Here is a 20787-nt window from a genome sequence, read left to right as displayed (position 1 = left end):
AACCCCACGACATGTCAACACTCTCCCTTCTCGACCTTGAAAACCTTTTTTTTGGTGAAAATATACGTAGCCAAAGTTACACCATTTTGAAAGTTTCTACATGTACAGTTCAGTGACATCAATTACATTCTTCCAGTTGTGCTGCTATTCTCACTATCCTTTTCCAAATTATTCCATCACTGTTATCTTCAACTCACTGTCCCCTAGGCTTCCCATCAAAACTTCTGAGTTGCTGTTGTCAGTTTGATCTCACATAGATAATTTTTTTTTTTTTACCTTAAATGAAGGTTTGAAGAACAAATAGTTTCTCATTGAATGTATATTTTTTATAAGAAACTGCCGAACAGTTTCCCGGAGTTGTTGTAACATTTTTAATTCTAACCAGCAATGTATGAGTTCAGTACTTCTGCATCCTTGACAACATTTGTTTCTGTCAGTTGTTATTGTTGTTTTTAAATTTTAGCTGTTTTAATAGGTGCATTGTTGTTGTTAGTTGCCATCAAGTCGATTCCAACTCACGGTGACCGTATGTGTGCAGAGTAGAGCTGCTTCATAGGGTTTTCAAGACTGTGACCTTTCAGAAGCAGATCACCAGGCCTGTCTTCCCAGGCACTTCCGGGTGTGTTCAAACAGCCAGCCTTTCTGCTAGTAGTTTAACCGTTTGTGCCACCCAGGGACTTAGAGATATCCAGATGTGGTTTAATTTGCATTTCCCGAGTGGCTAATGATGTTGATCATCTTTTCAAGGGTATATTTTCCATCCGTATATCTTCTCTGGTAAAGTGTCTGTTAAGAGCTTTTGCCTATTTTTTAGTGGGTTGTTTGCTTTCTTCTTCTTGAGCTTGCATGTATTTTCTCCCACTCTGTGGTTTGTCTTTTTATTCTCTTAGCAATATTATTCAGAGAGCAACAGTTTTTTATCTTGATGAAGCCCAGTATATCAGTTTCTTCTTTTATGGATTGTGCGTTTTGTGTCATACCTAAGAATGCTTTTCCCAACCCAAGGTCACAAAGATTTCCTCCTATATTTTCTACTAAAAGTTTTATTGTTTTGCATTTACATCTATGATCCATTTTGAGTTAATTTTTGTATAAAGCGTGAAGTAGGGTGAGGTTCATTTTTTGCATGTGAATGTCCAGTTCCAGTGCCATTTGTTGAAAACACTATGCTGTCTCCATTGAATTGCCTTTGCATTTTTGTCAAAAAACAATTGACGATATTTGTGTGGGTTTATTTCTGAATTTTCTATTTTGTTCCATTGATATATGTGTCTGTCCCTCTGCCCAAACCGTATAGTCTTGATTACTGTTGCTTTATAGTAAGTTTTAAAATCAGGTAATGGGAATCTTCCAACTTTATTTTTTTGAGAATTGTTTTGAGTATTCTAAATCCTTTGATTTCTATAAAATGTTAAAATCAGCTTATGTGTATCTACAAAAATTCCTGCTGGCATTTTGATCGGAATTGCATTAAATCTTAGATCAGTTTGGAAGAGAATTGACATCTTAACCATAGTGAATTATCCAGTCCTTAAATATGATATGTCTTTTTATTTAAGTCTTTGATTTTTTAAAAATTAGCATTTTGTAGTTTTCAACATACAAATCTTACACGTTTTGTTAGATTTATACCTAAGTATGTATGATTGTAAGTATGTATGCATTTATATTTGGAGCTTTTGTAAATGATATAAATACATATACGTACATATGTATATGTATAAATAATTGTGTATGTATCTGTATATACATACATACACACTCATGCATATATAATTCTGAATTCCTGTTCATAGCTAGTGTTTAGAAATACAATTGATTTTTGTTTGGTGACCTTGTATTCTGTATCCTTGCTAAGCTCACTTTTTAGTCGTAGGAGCTTTTTTGTAGACTCCTTGAGGTTTTCTACATAGAAAATCATGTCATCTGCAAGTAAGGACAGTTTTGTTTCTTCCTTTGCAATCTGTGTCTCTTTTCTTTCTTTTTCTTACCTTATTACACTTAGGACTTCCAGTACATTGTTGAATAGGAGTAGTGAGAGGGGATATCCTTGCCTTACTCTGTCATCATTAAGTATCATAAATGGATGTTGAATTCTGTCAAATGATTTTCTGCATTTGATGCAATATGTGGGATTTTTCTCCTTTGGTCTGTTATTATGGTGGATTATATTGATTGATATTTGAGTATTGATCCAGCCTTGTATTCCTGGGATAAGCCAAACTTGATGGTGATGTATTATTTCTTTTATATATTGCTGGATTCAATTTACTAGTATTTTGTTGAGGATCTTCTCTTTTTCTTCCCTGTTTATGAAGGATATTGATATGTCGTATTCTTTTCTAGTACTGTCTTTGTCTGGTTTTGGTATCGGGATAATTCTGGCCTTATAAAATAAGTTGGCAAGTATTCACTTGTCTTCTTTTTTCTGGAAGAGATTGTATAGAATTTGTGTTCTTTCTTTTTTTTTAAATGTTTGTTAGTATCACCAGTGAAAGCATCTGAGCTTTAGAGTTTTCTTTTCAGAAGATTTTTCACTCTGAATTTGATTTCTTTGATTTGGGCCTATTTCAGGTTAATTATTTCTTCTCAGATGAAGTGTGGCTTTCCAGGAATTAGTCCATTTTATTTCCCCAATTTATGTACATAGAGTTGTTAGTAGTATTTCCTTATCATCCGTTTAATGTCTGTGGGCACTATAGTCATAGCCTCTCTTTCATTCCTGATATTGGTCATTTGTGTCCTCCCTCTTTTCCTCTCTGTGGTCTGTCTGGTTAGAGGTACCTGAATATTATTGATCTTTTCAAAGAAACAGCTTTTGGCTCCATTGATTTTTCTCTATTTTCCTTTTTCAATTTTACTGATTTCTGCTTGCTTTTTATCTTGCTCTTTTTAGTTTCTCAGGGTGGAAACTTAGATTTTCATTGAGACCTGCTTTTCTGTGTAAGTATTTAATGCATTAAATTTCTCTCTGAGCTCTGCTTCTCTGCGTCACACAGATTTTGAAATGTAGTTTTATTTTTGTTCAATTCAAAAAATATTTCTAATTTCCCCTGTGATTTCATCTTTGACCTATGGATAATATATGTGTTGTTTAATTTCCAAGTATTTGAGAATTTTCTAGATATTTTTCTGATCATTGGTTTCCAGTTTGATTCCATTATGGTGAAACAAATACTTTGTATGATTTCTGTTTTTAAAAATGTGTTATGATTTGTTTTGTGACCCAGGATATGGCCTATCTTGGTAGATGTTTCATGTGCACTTAAAAAGAATGTGTATTCTGCTTTTGGCTGTGTGTTCTATAAATGTCAATTAGTTCCTGTTGGTTTATGGTGGTGTTCACTTCAATGTCCTTGCCGATTTGCTTTTTTATTTCTTCTGTCAGTTACTGAGAAAGTAATGTTGAAGTCTCTAACTGAAATTGTATTTGTAGTTGTCAGCTTCTGCTTTATGTATTTTGAAGGTCTGTTGTTAGCTACTTATAAATCAATGATGGTTATATCTTCTTGGTGAACTGATGCATTTACCCTTATGAAATATCCCTCTTTATCCTGGTAATTTTCCTTGCCTTTTAGTCTACTTTATTTAATATTGATATAGCTACTTCAATTTTCTTTTGATTATTTTTAGTATGATATATCTTTTTCCATTCTTTTACTAGTAACATAACTTTATCATTTTATTTAAAGTGAGTTTCTTGTAAATAGCACATAGTTGGGTCATGGTTTTGTTTAATTATTGCTAAATTATATGGGAGAAACTTTTTACATTGATAATTATGGAAAATTCTATTTCAACAATGAATACTTCATGGAATAACTAAAAATTAGGTGTAGATAATGAAAAGCCATGCATATAGTTGGAGGTCGTGTGTGCTTGAATAGGCATTACCAGAAAATATACAGCATTACAGTATGACCTTGGGAATGACACATTCCACTACTATTCATTTGGTCATTTTCCATTTATAAAGCACTTAAGATACTGTGCTACATGTTGGGGACCTAGAAGGAAAGGATTAAGTCCCAACTTTAGGGAGCAGATTTGAGACAAAAAAATGTAGAGGCATGATGACTTTTGAAGTACCACTGAGGTGGGTCACTTCAGTGAAGATGTCCAGCAGGCAGTTCTGCAGGATCTGCAGTATGGGGTGATCACTGTTTATTTCTGTTAAAGTGAAGGAGAAGGCTGAATGATTTAGGGAAGATGGGTTTTAAGATTGGGATACCAGTTTATATCATTGTTGAAGTCTCTATTGTTAACAACTGGAGACAGACATATTCAGCAGATGAGTAGATTATGCCAGTATGTTCATTTGGCTTCTTAAAATATTGGTGTTTTTTAACTAGATGCATAAATTTTATTAAAAGATATTAAAATTTCCAGTTACCTTTAGGATCAAGAGAGTTAAGTTCAGTTTACCGTTAGCTGGAGAGTTCCCTAATGATGGATTTAGTCAGTTGCTGGACTTAAACTGTACCCTTGGCGGTTTGAATTTTGTTTCTTGAAGGAGTTAGGACACAAATGAACTACTCTCTTGCGTGCACTTTTCAAATACTATGTGTGCTGAGTCAGTTTTCCTCAGGGAAATGCCTGTCCACCTTGGAATAGACTCAGGCTCATCAGAAGTCCCACAGTTGCATCTGATATGTCCAGAGAGATGAGGAGACATGGCAGTGTTTGAAATAACACTAAGCTAATTGCAATTTGGCATGCATGCTCATCGGTTCCCTTAAATTCATTCCCCACACAAGATGCACAGTGTCATTTTAAAAACATAAATCAGATCATGTTAAACCCCTGCTTAAAATCCTCCATCAGCTTCCCAGGGCATTTGAATCCCGACTCCTTACAGTAGTTTAAATGACTGTTTTTCTCTGGCTTCATTTCAAACTGATGCTCTACCTGTTTGCGTTTGCTTCAGCCATATTGACCTTTTACCTGTTTCTTGAGCAGGACAAGCTCTTCCCCACTCTTGCCCTTTGTACTGCCTTTTCCTTCTATTTGGATTGGTCTTTTCCCTGAAGCTTTGCTGACTGTTTCTTAAATTAGGTCTCAGTTCAAGTGTTACCTTGTCAGAGAAGCCTTCCCTAACCTACTGTGTCAAAAATACCTGTCCACAAACACACGTGGTCACATTGTATAATATAACTTGATATTCTTATTTATTATTCATAGCAGTTCTCAGTACCAGAATTCATCTTATTTGTTTACTTGATTTCTCACCTGTCTCTACCACCACCCTAAGGAGAACATAAACTCCATGAAGGCTGGAGTTTGTTCCTCTGTTTTTTTTTCCCTATCATATCCTCAAAGCCTAAAATAATTGTTGATTTAGGTAGACACTCAAATATTTGAACTAAAATGGACAATTTGTAGGAGCTGCTTACCTATTAGAGTAATATTTGTCTAGTGTGTATGTTACGTTTTCCTCATCTTTTTTTTTTTTTAAGCTATGGCTTTTTTTATCTTATGAAGTTACTGAGTTTTGTGTAGGCGAAGTTGTTAATATTTTTCTCTATGGATCCTTGATTGAATGCCCTTGTCAAGCAGGTCCTCCCCATTCCAAGATTATTAAAAACAGTTTCCTATGTTTGCTCTTAATTGTTTTATGCTTTCATTATTTCAGTTAGGGCCTTTAAGTCATCTGGAATTTGTCTTTTAGATGCTTATTATTATAATGGTAAGGGCTGTGGACCCAAACTGCTTGAGTTCACGTCCAGACTCCACCACTGACCAGCCATGTGCTGTGACCTGCTGCAAGTGCCTGACTCTCCCTGAACCTCAGTGTCTTCATCTGTAAAATAATAGTGCCTACACCGCATAGAGTTTCATGAAAGTTAATTTCATGTAAAGCTTTCAGAATGGGTCTGCTATATTGTAAGCACTGGATAAATGTCAGCTACTACCTTTACTACTTGTTATTACAAGTAGCAGTAGTGATAGTATATTTAGGCCCTTGTAGATACTCAGTGGAATAAAATACCTAGTAGTTGTAAAAACTGAGTACTGCAGGGTACATTAATTATAAACAGTAAAATATTTCTATTTTTATAGAACTGATAAAATGAAAACAGTCAAAATAACAGTGCTCTGATCAGAATATTTCCCCCATGTCTTTCACTTGAGCATTTAGACAATTGTGGTCAGGCCATCAGAGTAGAGCAATGTGGATTCTCAAAAACATGTTCATCTCCTAAAACTGAACCAGTACGGAAACGTGATTGTATTTTTTAACTTTTCCGTTTAAAGCCAGTTTTGCTGGAAATGATTTATCCTGAATATTAGATTAAAACTACTTTTTTTTTCTGATGTAGATCTTGCACAGTGTCAGACAGTATAGTAGGTGCACAGTGATATCCAGTGTTGTATGCTTCACTGTGTGGGTTTTTATTGGGGCTGTTGCTTGAAATAATTGTTTACGTAGTGTTCTGTACATCATGCCTTTTGTCTCTGTCCTGACCATAGGTAACAGTTAACCTTTTCCAGATGCAGCACCTGCAGGCTGCCTCCCTTGCAAATAATTTACAGTCTCTCTGTGACAGTGCCAAACTCTACGACCCAGGCCAAGAGTACAGTGAATTTGTCAAGGCCACAAACTCAACTGAAGAAGAAAAAGTTGATGGGTAAGAATTAATATATAGCTGAAATTGTTACAAGAGATAACATCTAAGTTCCTGTCCAGTAGAAGAAAGTATCTTTTCTAACATGGGCAGAATTGACTATAAATTTCTGAATATTTTTTATATTATTTTATGGTTTCTAAGTTAATATATTTAAGGAATAGATATAACTCATGTTAGGGTAAAGCTTTCCATTTTGACACAGACTTCGTTCTTCAAGATTTAAAAATGCTTTAAAAAAAGCGGGGGCGGGGGCAGGGAGGGGCATGGCAAATCATAGCCAAATGTTTTTTGAATGTCTGCAAGATTTAACCTACGTTTTACTTTCCACAGATGTTATATTAGAAAAGTTTAAACATGACATGAATTATTGACTCTACTTTTACTACAGCTTTTCATGTTTCAGTTATAACAGATACAAGTAATTAAAACACTTTATTCACATTTCCTATAAGAAGTTGAACCATACAGTATAGTTTGTTCTTAATAAATATTTGGTTAGTTTAATTATTCTGTCTACATTCACTAAATTAACAGATTTTTCCAAAAGTAAAATAAAATAGACTGATTATTAGTCATTCTTATTAGTGATGAGTTTTACTTGGACTTTTTTAGGAATGTAAATAAACAGTTAACAAATAGTTGCCAGACATCTGGATATGGACCTGCTGACTCTTTAGAAGATGTTGTGCGCCTTCCTGACAGGTCTAATAAAATTGAAGAGGACAGATGTTCTAACAGTGCAGATATAACAGGTAGCTTTTCATGTTACAGAGAGTGCTGATTTATGAAAGATCAAATAGTTTAAAGTTGTAAACACAGTGCCTGTCTTATAGTAGGTAATAGGTAATTGTTAAGAAATCTGACTGTCTAGTTTTATATAATTTCAATATTTTGCTTTTACTTGTAGCCAAGTTTGACTTTCAATATGTTTTTCTTTTAAAGGTCCTTCTTTTATAAGGTCATGGACATTTGGGATGTTTAGTGACTCCGAGAGTACTGGTGGGAGCAGTGAATCTAGATCTCTGGATTCAGAATCTATAAGTCCAGGTATATAAATATTTAAGTCAATGAAAGATTAAAATATTATTCCCCTTTTTTTGGATTTTAACTACCCTATTTTTATCATGAATTGTTTCATAAATACAAAAAGTACATACATATTTATGTACACTTCAAAGAAAAATAATAAAACAAACCCTCATATATTCGCTACCCAGCTTAAGAAATAAACATTATCAGTTTCTTAGAAGCCCCGTATACACCTCCTTGATAATATTGCCGTATTTCCACCAGAGGAAATCACCGTCCTAAATTTTGTTAATCATTCCTTAGCTTTTCTTTATGTTTTTAGTACCTATATATAGTTCAGTTTTGCTCTCTCTCGAATGTTGTAGAAATGGAATCGTACTACTCCCTGATAATTCCTTTATGCATCTTTTTTTTTTTTTTGAGATCCATGTTGATGGGGATAGCTGTCTTTATTTTTACTGCTGCATAGTTTTCTATTCTATGAATAAAACTAATGTTACCTATCTTAACTTCTGGTGGAATTTGGGTTATTTCTACTTAATTTTCTATAATGAACAGCACAGTTACACAAATTCTTACGCCTGGTGCCTGTCATTACTTTTTTTTTTCTTTCTTTTTTTGGCTTTAACAAAGAGAAATTTATTTCCTCACAGTAAAGTAGGCTAAAAGTCCAAATTCAGGGCATCAGCTCTAGGGGAAGGCTTTCTCTCTCTGTTGGCCTTGTCATCAGTCTTACCCCGGACCAGGAGCTTCTCTGTGCAGGAACCTCAGGTCCAAAGGATGTGCTCTGCTCCTGGCACTGCTTTCTTGGTGATTTGAGTTCCCCCACATTACTTATTCTTGTTACTTTTTTACAAGTACACTTTAAGATAGTTTGATGTAGACTTTCTCATCATCCTCACAGAGGCACAGGAAGTGTTCTGAGCTCTCCCTTGGTGGAAAGAAACAGGCTTTAGAGAGGGTAATTTACCATAGATGGTACAGCCAGCAGAAGAAGGTAGCACTGTAACCGATATCTCTTCACTCTAACTTTTATCCATCTTCGATATTCCTTCTTCTCCACTCTAATATCAAAGACTGGTCCAGTTAAGTTCTTCCTGGCTGGCTGTGTTCCTTTCTTGTAGCTGCGGGAAATACAGAATTTAACCGACCTCAAACTCCAAGGCCTTTTTTAGCGCTGGACATATTTCAGAAGTTTTGTTCATTTAGATAAATCCCTTGAATTTAAAATTAGAAAAACTTTTCCATGCAGCACTGGGGTTTGTACAGCTTGTCGACAGCTACTTTGACACCTCCTGTAAAATTAGTGGTGTTCAAGGGACACCCTAGAGGTGTGAACCTTGACAGCTTTAACTGAATATTTGTGATTGCCTTTGTAAAAACAAAGTGATTCTAGCTAGCCCCAGTAAGACTCAATCTCGATAAAAAAACAAAACCAAACCCATTGCCGTCAAGTTGATTCCAACTCATGGCAACCCTATAGGACAGATTAGAACTGCCCAATAGGGTTTCCAAGGAGCAGCTGGTGGATTTGAACTGCTGACCTTTTGGTTAGCAGCCGAGCTCTTAACCACTGCGCCACCAGGCTCCAATCTCAATCAAGCCCTAAATTATTTGGGATCTTGTAAAACTTCATGTGATAAAGACAACAATTTTCTAGCATGAGGGAGTTGAGTGGGTTACGTTAATTACAAATTTTTTTGGTTATGCATTGAATGTAGGGATTTTTTCTTTCTTACTCTGTCCCTCTCTTTTAAGCTAAGTTTGATATTAAAGGGGATTTTTCAAAGCACAAAATCCTATTTGGAATAAAATATTGTTTGATAAGGCTCCTCATAAAATAATGTTCCCAGAGCTGTTCACGGTTTCCCAAATGATTTCAGACTTCCTTGTAATCATATTGAAGTCATCATTGGTCTACCATTCGATGTATAATGTGAAATAATTCAGTGTATGATTTAAGAACAATATAAACATACACCTGTTGGCAGTGGAGGTGGAGCACTAGGGACCTATTCAAGAAATGTTTAGGAACTATCATCAACAGAATTTAGTCGTCTGTTGTAAATGTGGCATTGAGAAAGGTGAGGGTGGAGTTGGACAGGGTAGAGAATAGCCAGAATCTGGAAACCGGGCCACATGATAAATGGGTTTAGACCTGGGAGCCTAGCCTGGGAAAGAGGAAAATGGGGGCATGACCACTGTCTTCAAATATTGGAGTGAAAAAGTATTAGAGTGCTTCTTTGCTCCTTTGGAAGGAGATCCCCAAAGGCTGGGATTATAGGGAAGGCAGATTTCTGCTCACTGTAAGGAATCCATTTTACAATTAGAGTAACTCCAAAGTGGAATGTGCTGCCTCGTATTTCTCAGTCGTTGGGGACACGTTTAAAGCAAAAACTAAATGACCACCTCTAAAGCATATTATGAAGAGGATTCCTTTTGGGCACAGGATGTTAATTTAAATCATGCGTAAAGACCTTTCTAGCACTACTCCTGAGAGTGTTAAGACCTTCATTTAAAGTGAAGTGAATCCTTCCACTCAGATAGTCCCCTGTTTGTTAATGACAGCGGGGAGCAAATAAACCTCATTCCCCTAGCTGATCTTCCTAACCTGCTTTCACACAGACGGCAGTATCCTTTGCTGGCACAGCATTCATTCTGTGGTCCCAGGACCCTGTCAGGGATTGTCGGACTGTTGTTGGTTTCAACTATCCTGTCTTACTAGTAACATAAATGTGATGTTTCTGTTGTATTGCTGTATTCAAGTGATCTTTTTAAAAAATATTTTAGAAAGCTTTAGGCTGTGCTGTGTACATTTATTTATGACTTAATTCAACAAACATGTCATGACAACTTTACCATTGGGCCAGACTCTTTGTTAGATAATAGAGATAAGACATGAATAGAAAATACTCCCTGTCCTTGTGGAGCTTACAGCCTAATGCTTAACTGTCAGAAGTTGGCAATAGGTCTCATTTGTATATATGATCCTCAGTTTTTTAAACTTAATTGGAAGTCAAATTTGGTTTAATTCCCTTTTGTTCCCAGGAGTATCAGAATTCCCTATATCTAAAGTCTGAGGATGAAAGCACATTTTTACATTGAAGCTAATAAAATAGTATAAATTATATTATTCCAAAAATGTTATCATAACTTATTTCTAATTCTACAATGAATGATCAGGTCATTGTATCCATAATTTTCTTAGGAGACTTCCATCGAAAACTTCCACGCACTCCATCTAGTGGGACCATGTCTTCTGCAGACGATCTAGATGAAAGAGAGCCACCTTCCCCTTCAGAAGCTGGTACAGTAGTTACATGAACCAAGTTTCCACTACACCGTTTGAATCAGTGACACTGCATGATATTAGGAAAATAGTATAATTTGAAGAATCATTGCTGTGTGTTATACAAAAGGCATCATAATGACTCACGTATATCTCAACAATTACGTATAAATGTTAAAAAAGACTGGGGTGTGAACCCACCCAGCTACTCCATGGGAGAAAAACCTGGTGGTCTGCTCCCGTAAAGACTACAGCCAAGAAAATCATGGGGCAGTTCTCCTCTGTCATGTCGGGTTGCTATGAGTCAAAAATGGACTCGACAGCACCTAAAAACAACAAACATCTTAATCAAATACCACAGAATACAAATATAAGAATAAGCAGCACAAATGTATTGGCATGGTGCTAAAATAGCAGGCTAGATATTTTCCTCTTTTATAAAGCTAACGGAGTAACTTACTGTTAAAGGGATTGCAGTGCAGAGGAAATTCTGAAGAGGACTCTTCAGAAGAAACAGTGCCCAAACTTAGGCAGGAAGTGTAAATAACTATATTTCTTGAGGACAAGGAAATTTGTGAATGTTGAAGTATATTTAGTTACTTAATGACTTGAATTAGACTCACATACATTAGTTTTGTGTATTTGAGACTTCCAGACAATTATTTTGCCACCATTTCATAAAAGAATGGAATATCTGACTTCCCATAGGATATTGATATATATCTAGCCAACATTAACTATAATTTTATGATGAATTAAGAATAGCTTTGTCTTTAATGCACATATGCTAACCTCATATAGCTGTTTTTTTTAAAAGCATTTTCTAAGAATATAATGCCACCTGCACAACACCCTTCCCAAATCTATAAAGGGTGTACTATTTACAGTGTATATTTGCCAATTCCGAAAACATTATGTTATGCTCTTTTAGAAGTATCTTAATGGTTTGATGGGGTGATTTTTACTCATAGCTAAAACATTTGATAAATGTCTGCTTTCTAAGAGACCTATAAATGTAATACTTATTTTAATGTTACAAACTCAAATTAATAGCTTTTTATATTTTGATTTGAAAGTCTAAAAATTATTCAAAATTCAGTCTTTATTGTATGGGGTAATTTTTCTGTCATCTTACAATCCTTGTATACTAATGTATTTCTGTTTTAAGGACCTAGTTCTCTTGGAACATTTAAGAAAACATTGATGTCAAAAGCAGCTCTTACTCATAAGTTTCGCAAATTGAGATCCCCCACAAAATGTAGGGATTGTGAAAGCATTGTAGTATTCCAAGGCGTTGAATGTGAAGAGGTAAGACCATTCTGGACTTGTAATACCCGCTTTATGTGTTTTGCTTTATACTTTTTTTGTTATTAATTTTACTGATTAAATCTTTCACAAATATATTTCTAATAAATTGCACAGTGTACATTCCATAATTTTATGTATGGTTTTGTTAGCAAGTGTATTTCAGACACCAAAAATAATGTCTTTTAAACTCATTTTTGTTATGTTACTGCCCTACTTATAATTGCCTGGTTGGTGAATAGTTTTAAGGTAAATTAACCAGTTCTAAACTATTATTTTCTCATAGTGTCTCCTTGTTTGTCACCGAAAGTGTTTGGAAAATTTAGTCATCATTTGTGGTCATCAGAAACTTCTGGGAAAAATAAACTTATTTGGAGTGGAATTCATACAAGTTGCAAAAAGGGAACCAGATGGCATCCCTTTTATACTCAAAATATGTGCCTCAGAGATTGAAAATAGAGCCTTATGTCTTCAGGTACTTTTTAACTCTTAAAATTAAAACTAAAAACATAAAAGCCTGTGTAATATGTTCTAATGAAAAGGGGACTTTAAGGGGGAAAAAAATCTTGATTTTTAATCAGTAACTGAATTTATCCAGATTTATTTGGAAAATATTACTTCATTTGGCCCTGACTAGTGTTTTTATTTTTTATGTTCTGAAATACTAATAAAAGTTAAAGTAGACACATCAAATGAATTTTAGATGTCTGCATTTAGCCATTTGTACTAAAACAGAATTTTGCAAACTTTTTTCTTTTTACTCAAGGGAATTTATCGTGTATCTGGAAACAAAATAAAAACTGAAAAACTGTGCCAAGCTTTGGAGAATGGAATGCACTTGGTAGACATTTCAGAATTCAGTTCACATGATATCTGTGAAGTCTTGAAAGCATACCTTCGACAGGTAAAGTTTCTGTTCTTGAGACCTGCCACTAAATAGAAAAGAGCAAAAATATGATTTCTGTTTTGCTGACAAAATTTGTCATACATAACATTTTCATTGGCATAGACCTTATTGATATCTAATTATCAATATGCATATCAAAGAGTATATGAACTGTCTCTGCACAGTTTCAAAAATAATAATCACACTCATTTTCCCATCACTTAGTTTAATAGAGCATTACTATACCTTAGAGAAGACCCCTGTGTGCCCCTCCCCAGTTGCAGCCCCCAACTCCACTGCAGACATTTTTTCTATGTTAATCACTTCCTCTCTTCTTAATAGTTTATTCCTAAACAATGTATCCTTAAGCTTTGGAAAACTGAGCAGGAAGCATAATCTGTCTATGGAAGGAAAGGCCAGTGTTGATACTGTTAGATGAGGGATTCGGTAAATAGATCATAGTCTGGCTTTACCTTCGTTGAAATTTTAAAATAGCCATCATGAGAAGTCAGTGGGCAAAGTCATGAATGTGCCGTGGGAACAAGGTTCACCATATTTGGGGCATCAGACGGGGCTATCCTATAAGCTGGGTACTGGAAGTCAAGCATGAGTATGGTCAGGGGAGTGGACTGTTGTGCATTTTCTGTTTCTGTGCTCACCATTGTACCTGCAGTTTGCAGGAGTAGGTCCAAAGAAAACATTTCTGTGGGGTGAAATAAATGGCCTTAGTGGCTCTAGGCAGCAGCTCATGGAAGGATTGTACATTATCATGATGAACCAAGTAAAAAAATATTCTGGGCCAAACCTAGCTGACATTCTGTCCTCGATGAAAAACAAGATGAAATGGCAGAGAACATCTCAGTGATAATAGTCCTCCATTTGTCCATCTCTCAAGTCTTGTTGCTCCAGTCTAGGTCCTTTTTCACTCAGGTCAATAGCTGCCATCCTGGGATCTCTCTTCTCCACCCTTCTCTCTTTTGTGAGGGAATACCTTTCTTCTGTGTCCCATGTCTTACTTGTTTTTGGTTTCTTCTCATGTTTTGATCATGCCCATCCTTGAATAAGGTGAACTTGGAGTAAATATTTGAAACCTTGTTTATCTGTAAATAACTTTATTCTCCTCTCTTGAACTGAAATAGAATAGTGTGGAAGATTAAAGTATTCTAGGCTGGAAATTATTTTCCTTCAGAATTTAGAAGGCATTGTTTTTTGTCCTCTGAAGCCTGACATTCTTCTCAATCCTGCTCCTTTGTATTTGACCTGTTGTTTTCTCCCTGAAAGCTTATAGACTCTTCTTTTTCTCCCTGTTGTCCTAAAATTTTCACAGTGATTTGCCTTAACATGGGAGTATTTTCATCCACACTTTGGGGCACTCCATGCCTCTATCAGTCTTGTCCTTTAGTTCTTGGAAATTTTCTTTGTTTTGTTGCTTACTTCCTCCCCTCTGTTTTCTCTGTACTTTCTGGAACTTGTAAACGGATACTGGACAACCTGGACTGGTTCTCTAGGTCCCCTACCCTTCCTCTGTTATTCATTTCTTTTTCTCTCATAACTTTCTAAGAGAGTTCCTCAGCTTTATCTTCCAAACCTGCTATTGATTATTTCACTTCTGCTGTCATGTTTTAATTTCCAATAACCCTAGTTCTTTGATTGTTCCTTTTACAGCATTTTTTTCTTTTTAAATGCATGCAGTTTCTTTTATCTACCTGAGGATATTGATAGCTTTATACAAAGGATTATTTTCTCTACTTAGCCTCTAGTCCTTTCCGATTGAAATATAATAGAAGCCACATGAGTAATATTAAATTTTCTAGTAGCCACATTAAAAAATAAAAAAAATTTAATATATTAAATAGTATCATTTGAGCATCTAATCAATATCTTTAAATTATTAATGAAGTATTTTACATTCTTTTTTTTTGTACTGAGTCTTTGAAATCTGGTGTGTAGTTTTTACTTAGAACACTTTGCGTTTCAGGCCAGCCACACTATTGGTGCTTATTAGCCATAAGTGGTTAGCAGCTACCATACTGACAGCAAAGTTCTAGACCTTCAGGTTGGTTTTTTTCTATTTTGATTTCTGTCTTCCATGGTTGTCTGCTCAAAATGAAAGAGCTGGGAATTGAAATCTCTATGGAAGCTCTTGAACATGGGAAAGCCTTGAAGTCTTGAGCTTTACTATAGGGTGATCTCAGTGGGCTCTTTGGGAAATACCTGATGTCTGTATATCTAAGACTCTTATCTGAGGCTGATCTGATACTTCAGAAAGTAGTCTTTCTCTGCCTAAAGAGGCTAAGTCTGGTGCCAGTATTCTGGGAGCCAGGTAAGGTAAGAATGCTGCAGGGGTCTCTTATCAAATCACCAAATCTGTTTTTCAGTGGTTGCCCACCCTTTTCTTGTGCTTGGCATTGCCCATCCAGAGACTGTTTTACACTGACCAAAGAAGAAATCTCTAGGCTTCTGGGGAAGAGGTTGCTCAGGAGCATGGAGTAGGGACAGGGAGCAAGGGATCCAATACTTTTCAGATAGCCTACCCTCCCCTGTGATCAGAGGACCTGGGACTGCCAGTCTTCTTAGAACTCTGTAAATAAGGTTTGTTCTCAGTTTGGGATTTCAGCTTTCTCGGGACTGCTAAGTTAGCACTTGTTCATCTGGTCTTGATCTTACATTGTTTTTTTCTCTTCTCCTGTTCTCCCCAGTCCTTGTGGGCGTATTGTTTTTTGGTAAGCTTGCAGGAGGGAAAGAAATTAGACATAAATGTTGGATCTTCCATGTCAACCCAGGAAACCGTTGATACCTTTTAATCACATTTATAGGACTCTCAACTGTCTGAGAGATGGAGGCAGAGTACCTTTAAATGACTGTAAACCTCACAAGGAGTCATCCTTTATCTCTTCTAGCCCATCAGGGAAAGGGAATTCATGGGGTTTGATACTGTCAACTCTTGTTCTTTCTCAGGAATATTGTGAGACCAAGACTTTACTATGAGAAGCCGTGCTCAGTTCTTACAGCAACATTAGGGAGTAGCCTTTGTGATGTCCTTTAGACTCCAGAGTGGAGGTGGAAATTGATGTCAGGCTTCCCCTCTCTAGGACCAGCAGGGTACAACACTGATAATGGGGAAAAATGGAGGAGGAAGGGCCTATTCTCACCACTGATAATATAGGACATCAGCTAACTGGAGGTACACACTGTATCTTTCGTGGCTGAGCATTGGAAACATGCTAGTGATCAGTGGGCAGATGAAAATGGCATGACTGGTTAGCCATAAAGAGAAATGAAGTTCAGATACATGCTACAATATTGAGGAACCTTGAAAACACTATGCGAAGTGAAATAGACACAAAACAACAACTATTGTATGATCCCACTTATGTGAAATATCTAGAATAGGCAAATGCATAGAGACAGAAGTTTATTAGTGGTTACCAGGGGCTTGGGGGAGGGGAAATGGGAAGTTACTGCTTAATAGATGCTGAGTTTCTATTTGAGGTGTTAAAAAACTTTTGGAAATAGATAGTAGTGATGGTCGCACAACGCACTGAATGTAATTAATGTCACTGAATTGTACGCTTAAAAATAGTTAAAATGGCAGATGTTTTGCTATATATATTTTATCACAATGAATTTTTTTTAATGGCATGTCCTTTAATATTTTGAGAGTGAAGTGTTTTTTTTTTGTTTGTTTGTTTTTTTAACGGCAGTTGAAATTGTATCTAAAAATTAGATAAATAACGTGTTGACAGTTGCTTGCTTGTAGGCCATGTTGTCTGATGCTAATCTTCAGTCTGGCCTAAGTAAAGCACAAGGACCCTATAGCATTTTGTTTTTTCTGTCTCCCCCATACCAGTAGAATTCAGAAGATAAGCTTTTTCTAATAATCTGATTTATTTTGTACCTTATCTTGGTTTATTTCAATAAAACAGTTGAAGTTCATGCTAACTTTGGGGGAGTTATGATGTAATTGGTCTAGGATACAGATTAGAGTTTTAAAATCCCATCATGTAGCTTTAGGTTTAGAGTTTTGCTGATTTATCAGTTAATTTCATTTTTAATGTAAATGTTTTATGGTAGTGATTTCAGATTCACTTTATAGGTCACAACTGTAGCAAAGATGTGTACATTTCTAAAGATTGGCATTAAATCTTATCAATCTAAAAGGACATGCTAACCATTCAGCAGTTGTCAGTAATAGCTGAATATTGACAGGACGAGAATGGATAGAATGATGTTCCTAATGTCATTTTATTTCTTCAGCTCCCAGAACCATTTATTTTATTTCGATTGTACAAAGAATGTATAGATCTTGCAAAAGAGCTCCAGCATGTAAATGAAGAACAAGAGACAAAAAAGAATGGCCCCGAGGACAAAAAATGGCCCAGTATAGAAATAAACCGAATTCTTCTAAAAAGCAAGGACCTTCTAAGACAATTGCCAGCATCAAATTTTAATAGTCTCCATTACCTCATAGTACATCTTAAACGGTAAGACCTTCATATAAGAAGAACATCCACTAGTGGATGGATACTGGATTAGTTTGTTGGTGTTGTTGTAAAATGAACATTTCCTTTCTAATACGTACTGGCGCAAGAAAGACAGTGAAATGTGTTCATGCAGACAGCAACTTTCCCTCAGATGCTTCTATGTGCCAGTTCTGACTGGGAAAAGGAAGAAAACAAGGTTTCTGCCATCTGTTGTGCTCATCAGTTAGGCAGATTAACACACAAATATCGTTTTTATTCTAATGGAAGAGCCCTGGTGGCGCAGTGGTTAAGAGCTCGGCTGCTAACCAAAAGGTCAGCAGTTCACATCCACCAGCAGCTCCTTGGAAACCCTGTAGGGCAGTTCTCCTGTGTCCTGTAGGGTCACTATGAGTCAGAATCAACTCGATGGCAACGGGTTTTATTCTAATGGAGCTATGCACAACCTGCAGAAGCATTTAGGGCAGGTCAGAGGAGGCAGCTGTTGGGCTAGACTGAGTGGTGGTTTGGTGGACAAAGAATGTGCCGCAGAAGAGCATTTCAGACAGAGAGTAATGGACACAGAGACGTAAGAGAGCATTTTTCATCTGGGGACTACAGATAATTTGATGAGACTAGAGTATAGCACTGTGAGTTGGAACTGACTCCACGGCAATGGGTTTGGTTTTGGTTTTTTAGAGTATAGCAAGCAGAAGCAGGAACTACCAAGTAGTAGCTAGGTAGAGGTCTAGTAAAGAAAGAAGAAAGCCATATACCTGGCAGATGAGATGACCCTCTTCCTACTGTACCCACTGAAGAGCTTTGAGTCAGAAGTTAACATGCTCAGATTTGCTTGTTAGATCCTTCTGGCAGCAATATGGAGAATGGGCTGGAGGGGAAGCCTTTACTACAATTCATACCTCCTTGAATACAGTCATATAAATAAAAGATGATGAGAGCCTGAAGTAACACTGGAGCAGCGAGTGGCAAAAGAACAGAGATCTTTAGGAGGGAGAATGGGTTAGATGTGAAGACTGCCTGTGGGCAGTGGGAGAGACATTCACAGTGATGCTTGGGTTACTGGTAACAATGTACCATGTGCTGAGATGGGAGCAATTTTTAGGAATATTTTTTCTTTTTATTGGTAGAACTTCAGTAGTCCTTTTACCTACCTAAATTTTACCTTAATATAATATCGTGAAACCCAATTTTGTGTGTGGTCAATATTTTAATCAAATAAATATGTTTTTCCCCTTAAATTCTACAGCCCAATTTTTCTCTGCTTTTTCCAACCCATTTAGTGAACTGTTACCATCAAGGAAGTCTGATAGGCATATCTCATATTGCTTCATATGTTTTTATTTTGCAGGGTAGTAGATCATGCAGAAGAAAACAAGATGAACTCCAAAAACTTGGGGTTGATATTTGGGCCATGTCTCATTAGGCCAAGACCGACAGCTGCTCCTGTCACCATCTCCTCCCTTGCTGAATATTCCCATCAAGCGCGATTGGTAGAGTTCCTCATCACTTATTCACAGAAGATCTTTGATGGGTCCCTACAGCCACAGGATGTAGGTGTGAGCAGTACAGGTGTGGTTGCACCTCAGGTTGATCAAGGCTGTCTTCCGAAGCCTGTGTTATCACCAGAAGAAAGAGACCCAGAGCATCCCATGAAGTCACTGTTTTTTTCATCAAAAGAAGTAAGTTCTGACCTTGATGGAATTGTGTTTGAGCTTTGCGATGTTTACATTAATAAATTAAAAACCTTTGAACTATTTGTTTTGAGGTATGTGTTTGCGTCTTCAGCTTTAAATATTCTGTTTCATCAACAGGATATCCATACTGCAGATAGTGAAAGCAAAGTTTTGGAACCAGCTACATCGTTTGAGGAATCAGAACACAGGCAAAATGCATTAGAAAAATGCATTGGTGAGTGGCCGTGTAGAAAACTTGTTTGCTGACTTAAAACTGTGCCAACAAGGCATGGTTAATAGCCAAGGTCAGTGGAGTTGAGTGAAGTCAGAGAAGGAAGCTTCATTAGTAAATGGATCTGTGGCAGCCATTAAGAAAGTTGTCTTTTAGTGTACCTTGCATTTAAATGAATGCCATTCTTCATTATGGTCTTTCTTACGAAAACATGTCTTGGAATTCAAAGGTTTTTTTTTTGTGCTCCTTCTGAAAAATGTTTTTGTTTTTAGGTTTGCCATCAGTTGAAGTCAGGGCAGAGATGTGTTGAGCAATGTAATAATTGGCATCCTCTTTTCAGTATGTTGATCTAATTGGTCCTTAAGGAATCAAACTAGACTCCTAAAATTCCTTAGTGCTTTTATTCCAAATGCTTTTTCCTGTGGCCTGCCTTGAACACATTATGCACATGTGTGTATGTCTTTTTTTCTTTCTTTCGCTGCAGCCAGTTTATTCAGTGTTTTTCTCTGTATGATTTAGTTGCAGTAATTGGTAACTGTGAAGCTGGTGGAAATCCATTTGTTACTGTAATTCTATACATTACTAGAGCTAAATTTCAGTTTTTCAAAATACAGTGAATTTGATGTGGAATTGAATATCAATGATCGTAGCCTGACAGGGTCTGAAAAAGGAAGGTGCTGACACTCACCGCGTGGCTCTGCCCTACGCTAAGCCCTCTGCTTATCATTTCATTCCATTTACTTGATTTGATCTTCCTAACAGTTCTGTGCTATAAAGTAGGAAGTATTAACCCCACTCAACCCATAGCCTAGCAGTCTAAGAGAGGTTAAATAATGCCCAAGGTCATGCCCCTCATCGTCCAGTCGGGATTTGAACCCAGTCCTATCTGATTTGTAAACCGGTGCTTATGTCACTATCCCATGAAGTCGTGTTCCCAATGAGGAATAGTAACAATAATAAATAATAAAATCATTTCTTGAGTGTTTATTTAAGCTCTTTCCTTATTAGATCATTTAAGCCAGACAACAACATAGACACAATTATGAGGTTATGAGGACACTTAGGGACAGTGAAGTTGCTTCCCTGGTGCAAAAGTGAGATTGGAACCCAGGCAGCTGGGCTTCAAAGTCTGCACGCTTATCCATTATGCTATAAGTTTTTCCCTCAAAACAGTCCATCAGAATGTACTTTGGTGCTTCCAGCCCAACGGCAGTGAGTCAGACCCCCTAGAATGGTCTGTAAATGTGGGAGAGGACCTGGGGC

The 20787-nt window shown here is 36.6% G+C and overlaps 1 protein-coding gene across 2 annotated transcripts in view; it reads left to right on the top strand.

Moving 5' to 3' along the window:
* Nucleotides 1–20787, top strand: part of ARHGAP29 (Rho GTPase activating protein 29) — a 69619-nt gene that overhangs the window by 46294 nt on the left and 2538 nt on the right. For both annotated transcript variants that reach the window (XM_004378760.2, XM_023733461.1), the window contains 10 exons: nt 6472–6629; nt 7242–7381; nt 7572–7676; nt 10867–10965; nt 12116–12255; nt 12539–12727; nt 13019–13156; nt 17396–17622; nt 18968–19298; nt 19431–19527. In XM_004378760.2, coding sequence (XP_004378817.1) covers nt 6472–6629; nt 7242–7381; nt 7572–7676; nt 10867–10965; nt 12116–12255; nt 12539–12727; nt 13019–13156; nt 17396–17622; nt 18968–19298; nt 19431–19527 — 1624 coding nt within the window. The remainder of the gene's footprint in view (nt 1–6471; nt 6630–7241; nt 7382–7571; nt 7677–10866; nt 10966–12115; nt 12256–12538; nt 12728–13018; nt 13157–17395; nt 17623–18967; nt 19299–19430; nt 19528–20787) is intronic.

The sequence above is a fragment of the Trichechus manatus genome, unplaced genomic scaffold (assembly GCF_000243295.1).
Source record: "Trichechus manatus latirostris isolate Lorelei unplaced genomic scaffold, TriManLat1.0 scaffold00058, whole genome shotgun sequence".
NCBI classification, from domain to species: Eukaryota; Metazoa; Chordata; class Mammalia; order Sirenia; family Trichechidae; genus Trichechus; species Trichechus manatus.
Note: the sequence above shows the minus strand (reverse complement) of the source record. Positions and strands in the feature narration are given on the sequence as shown.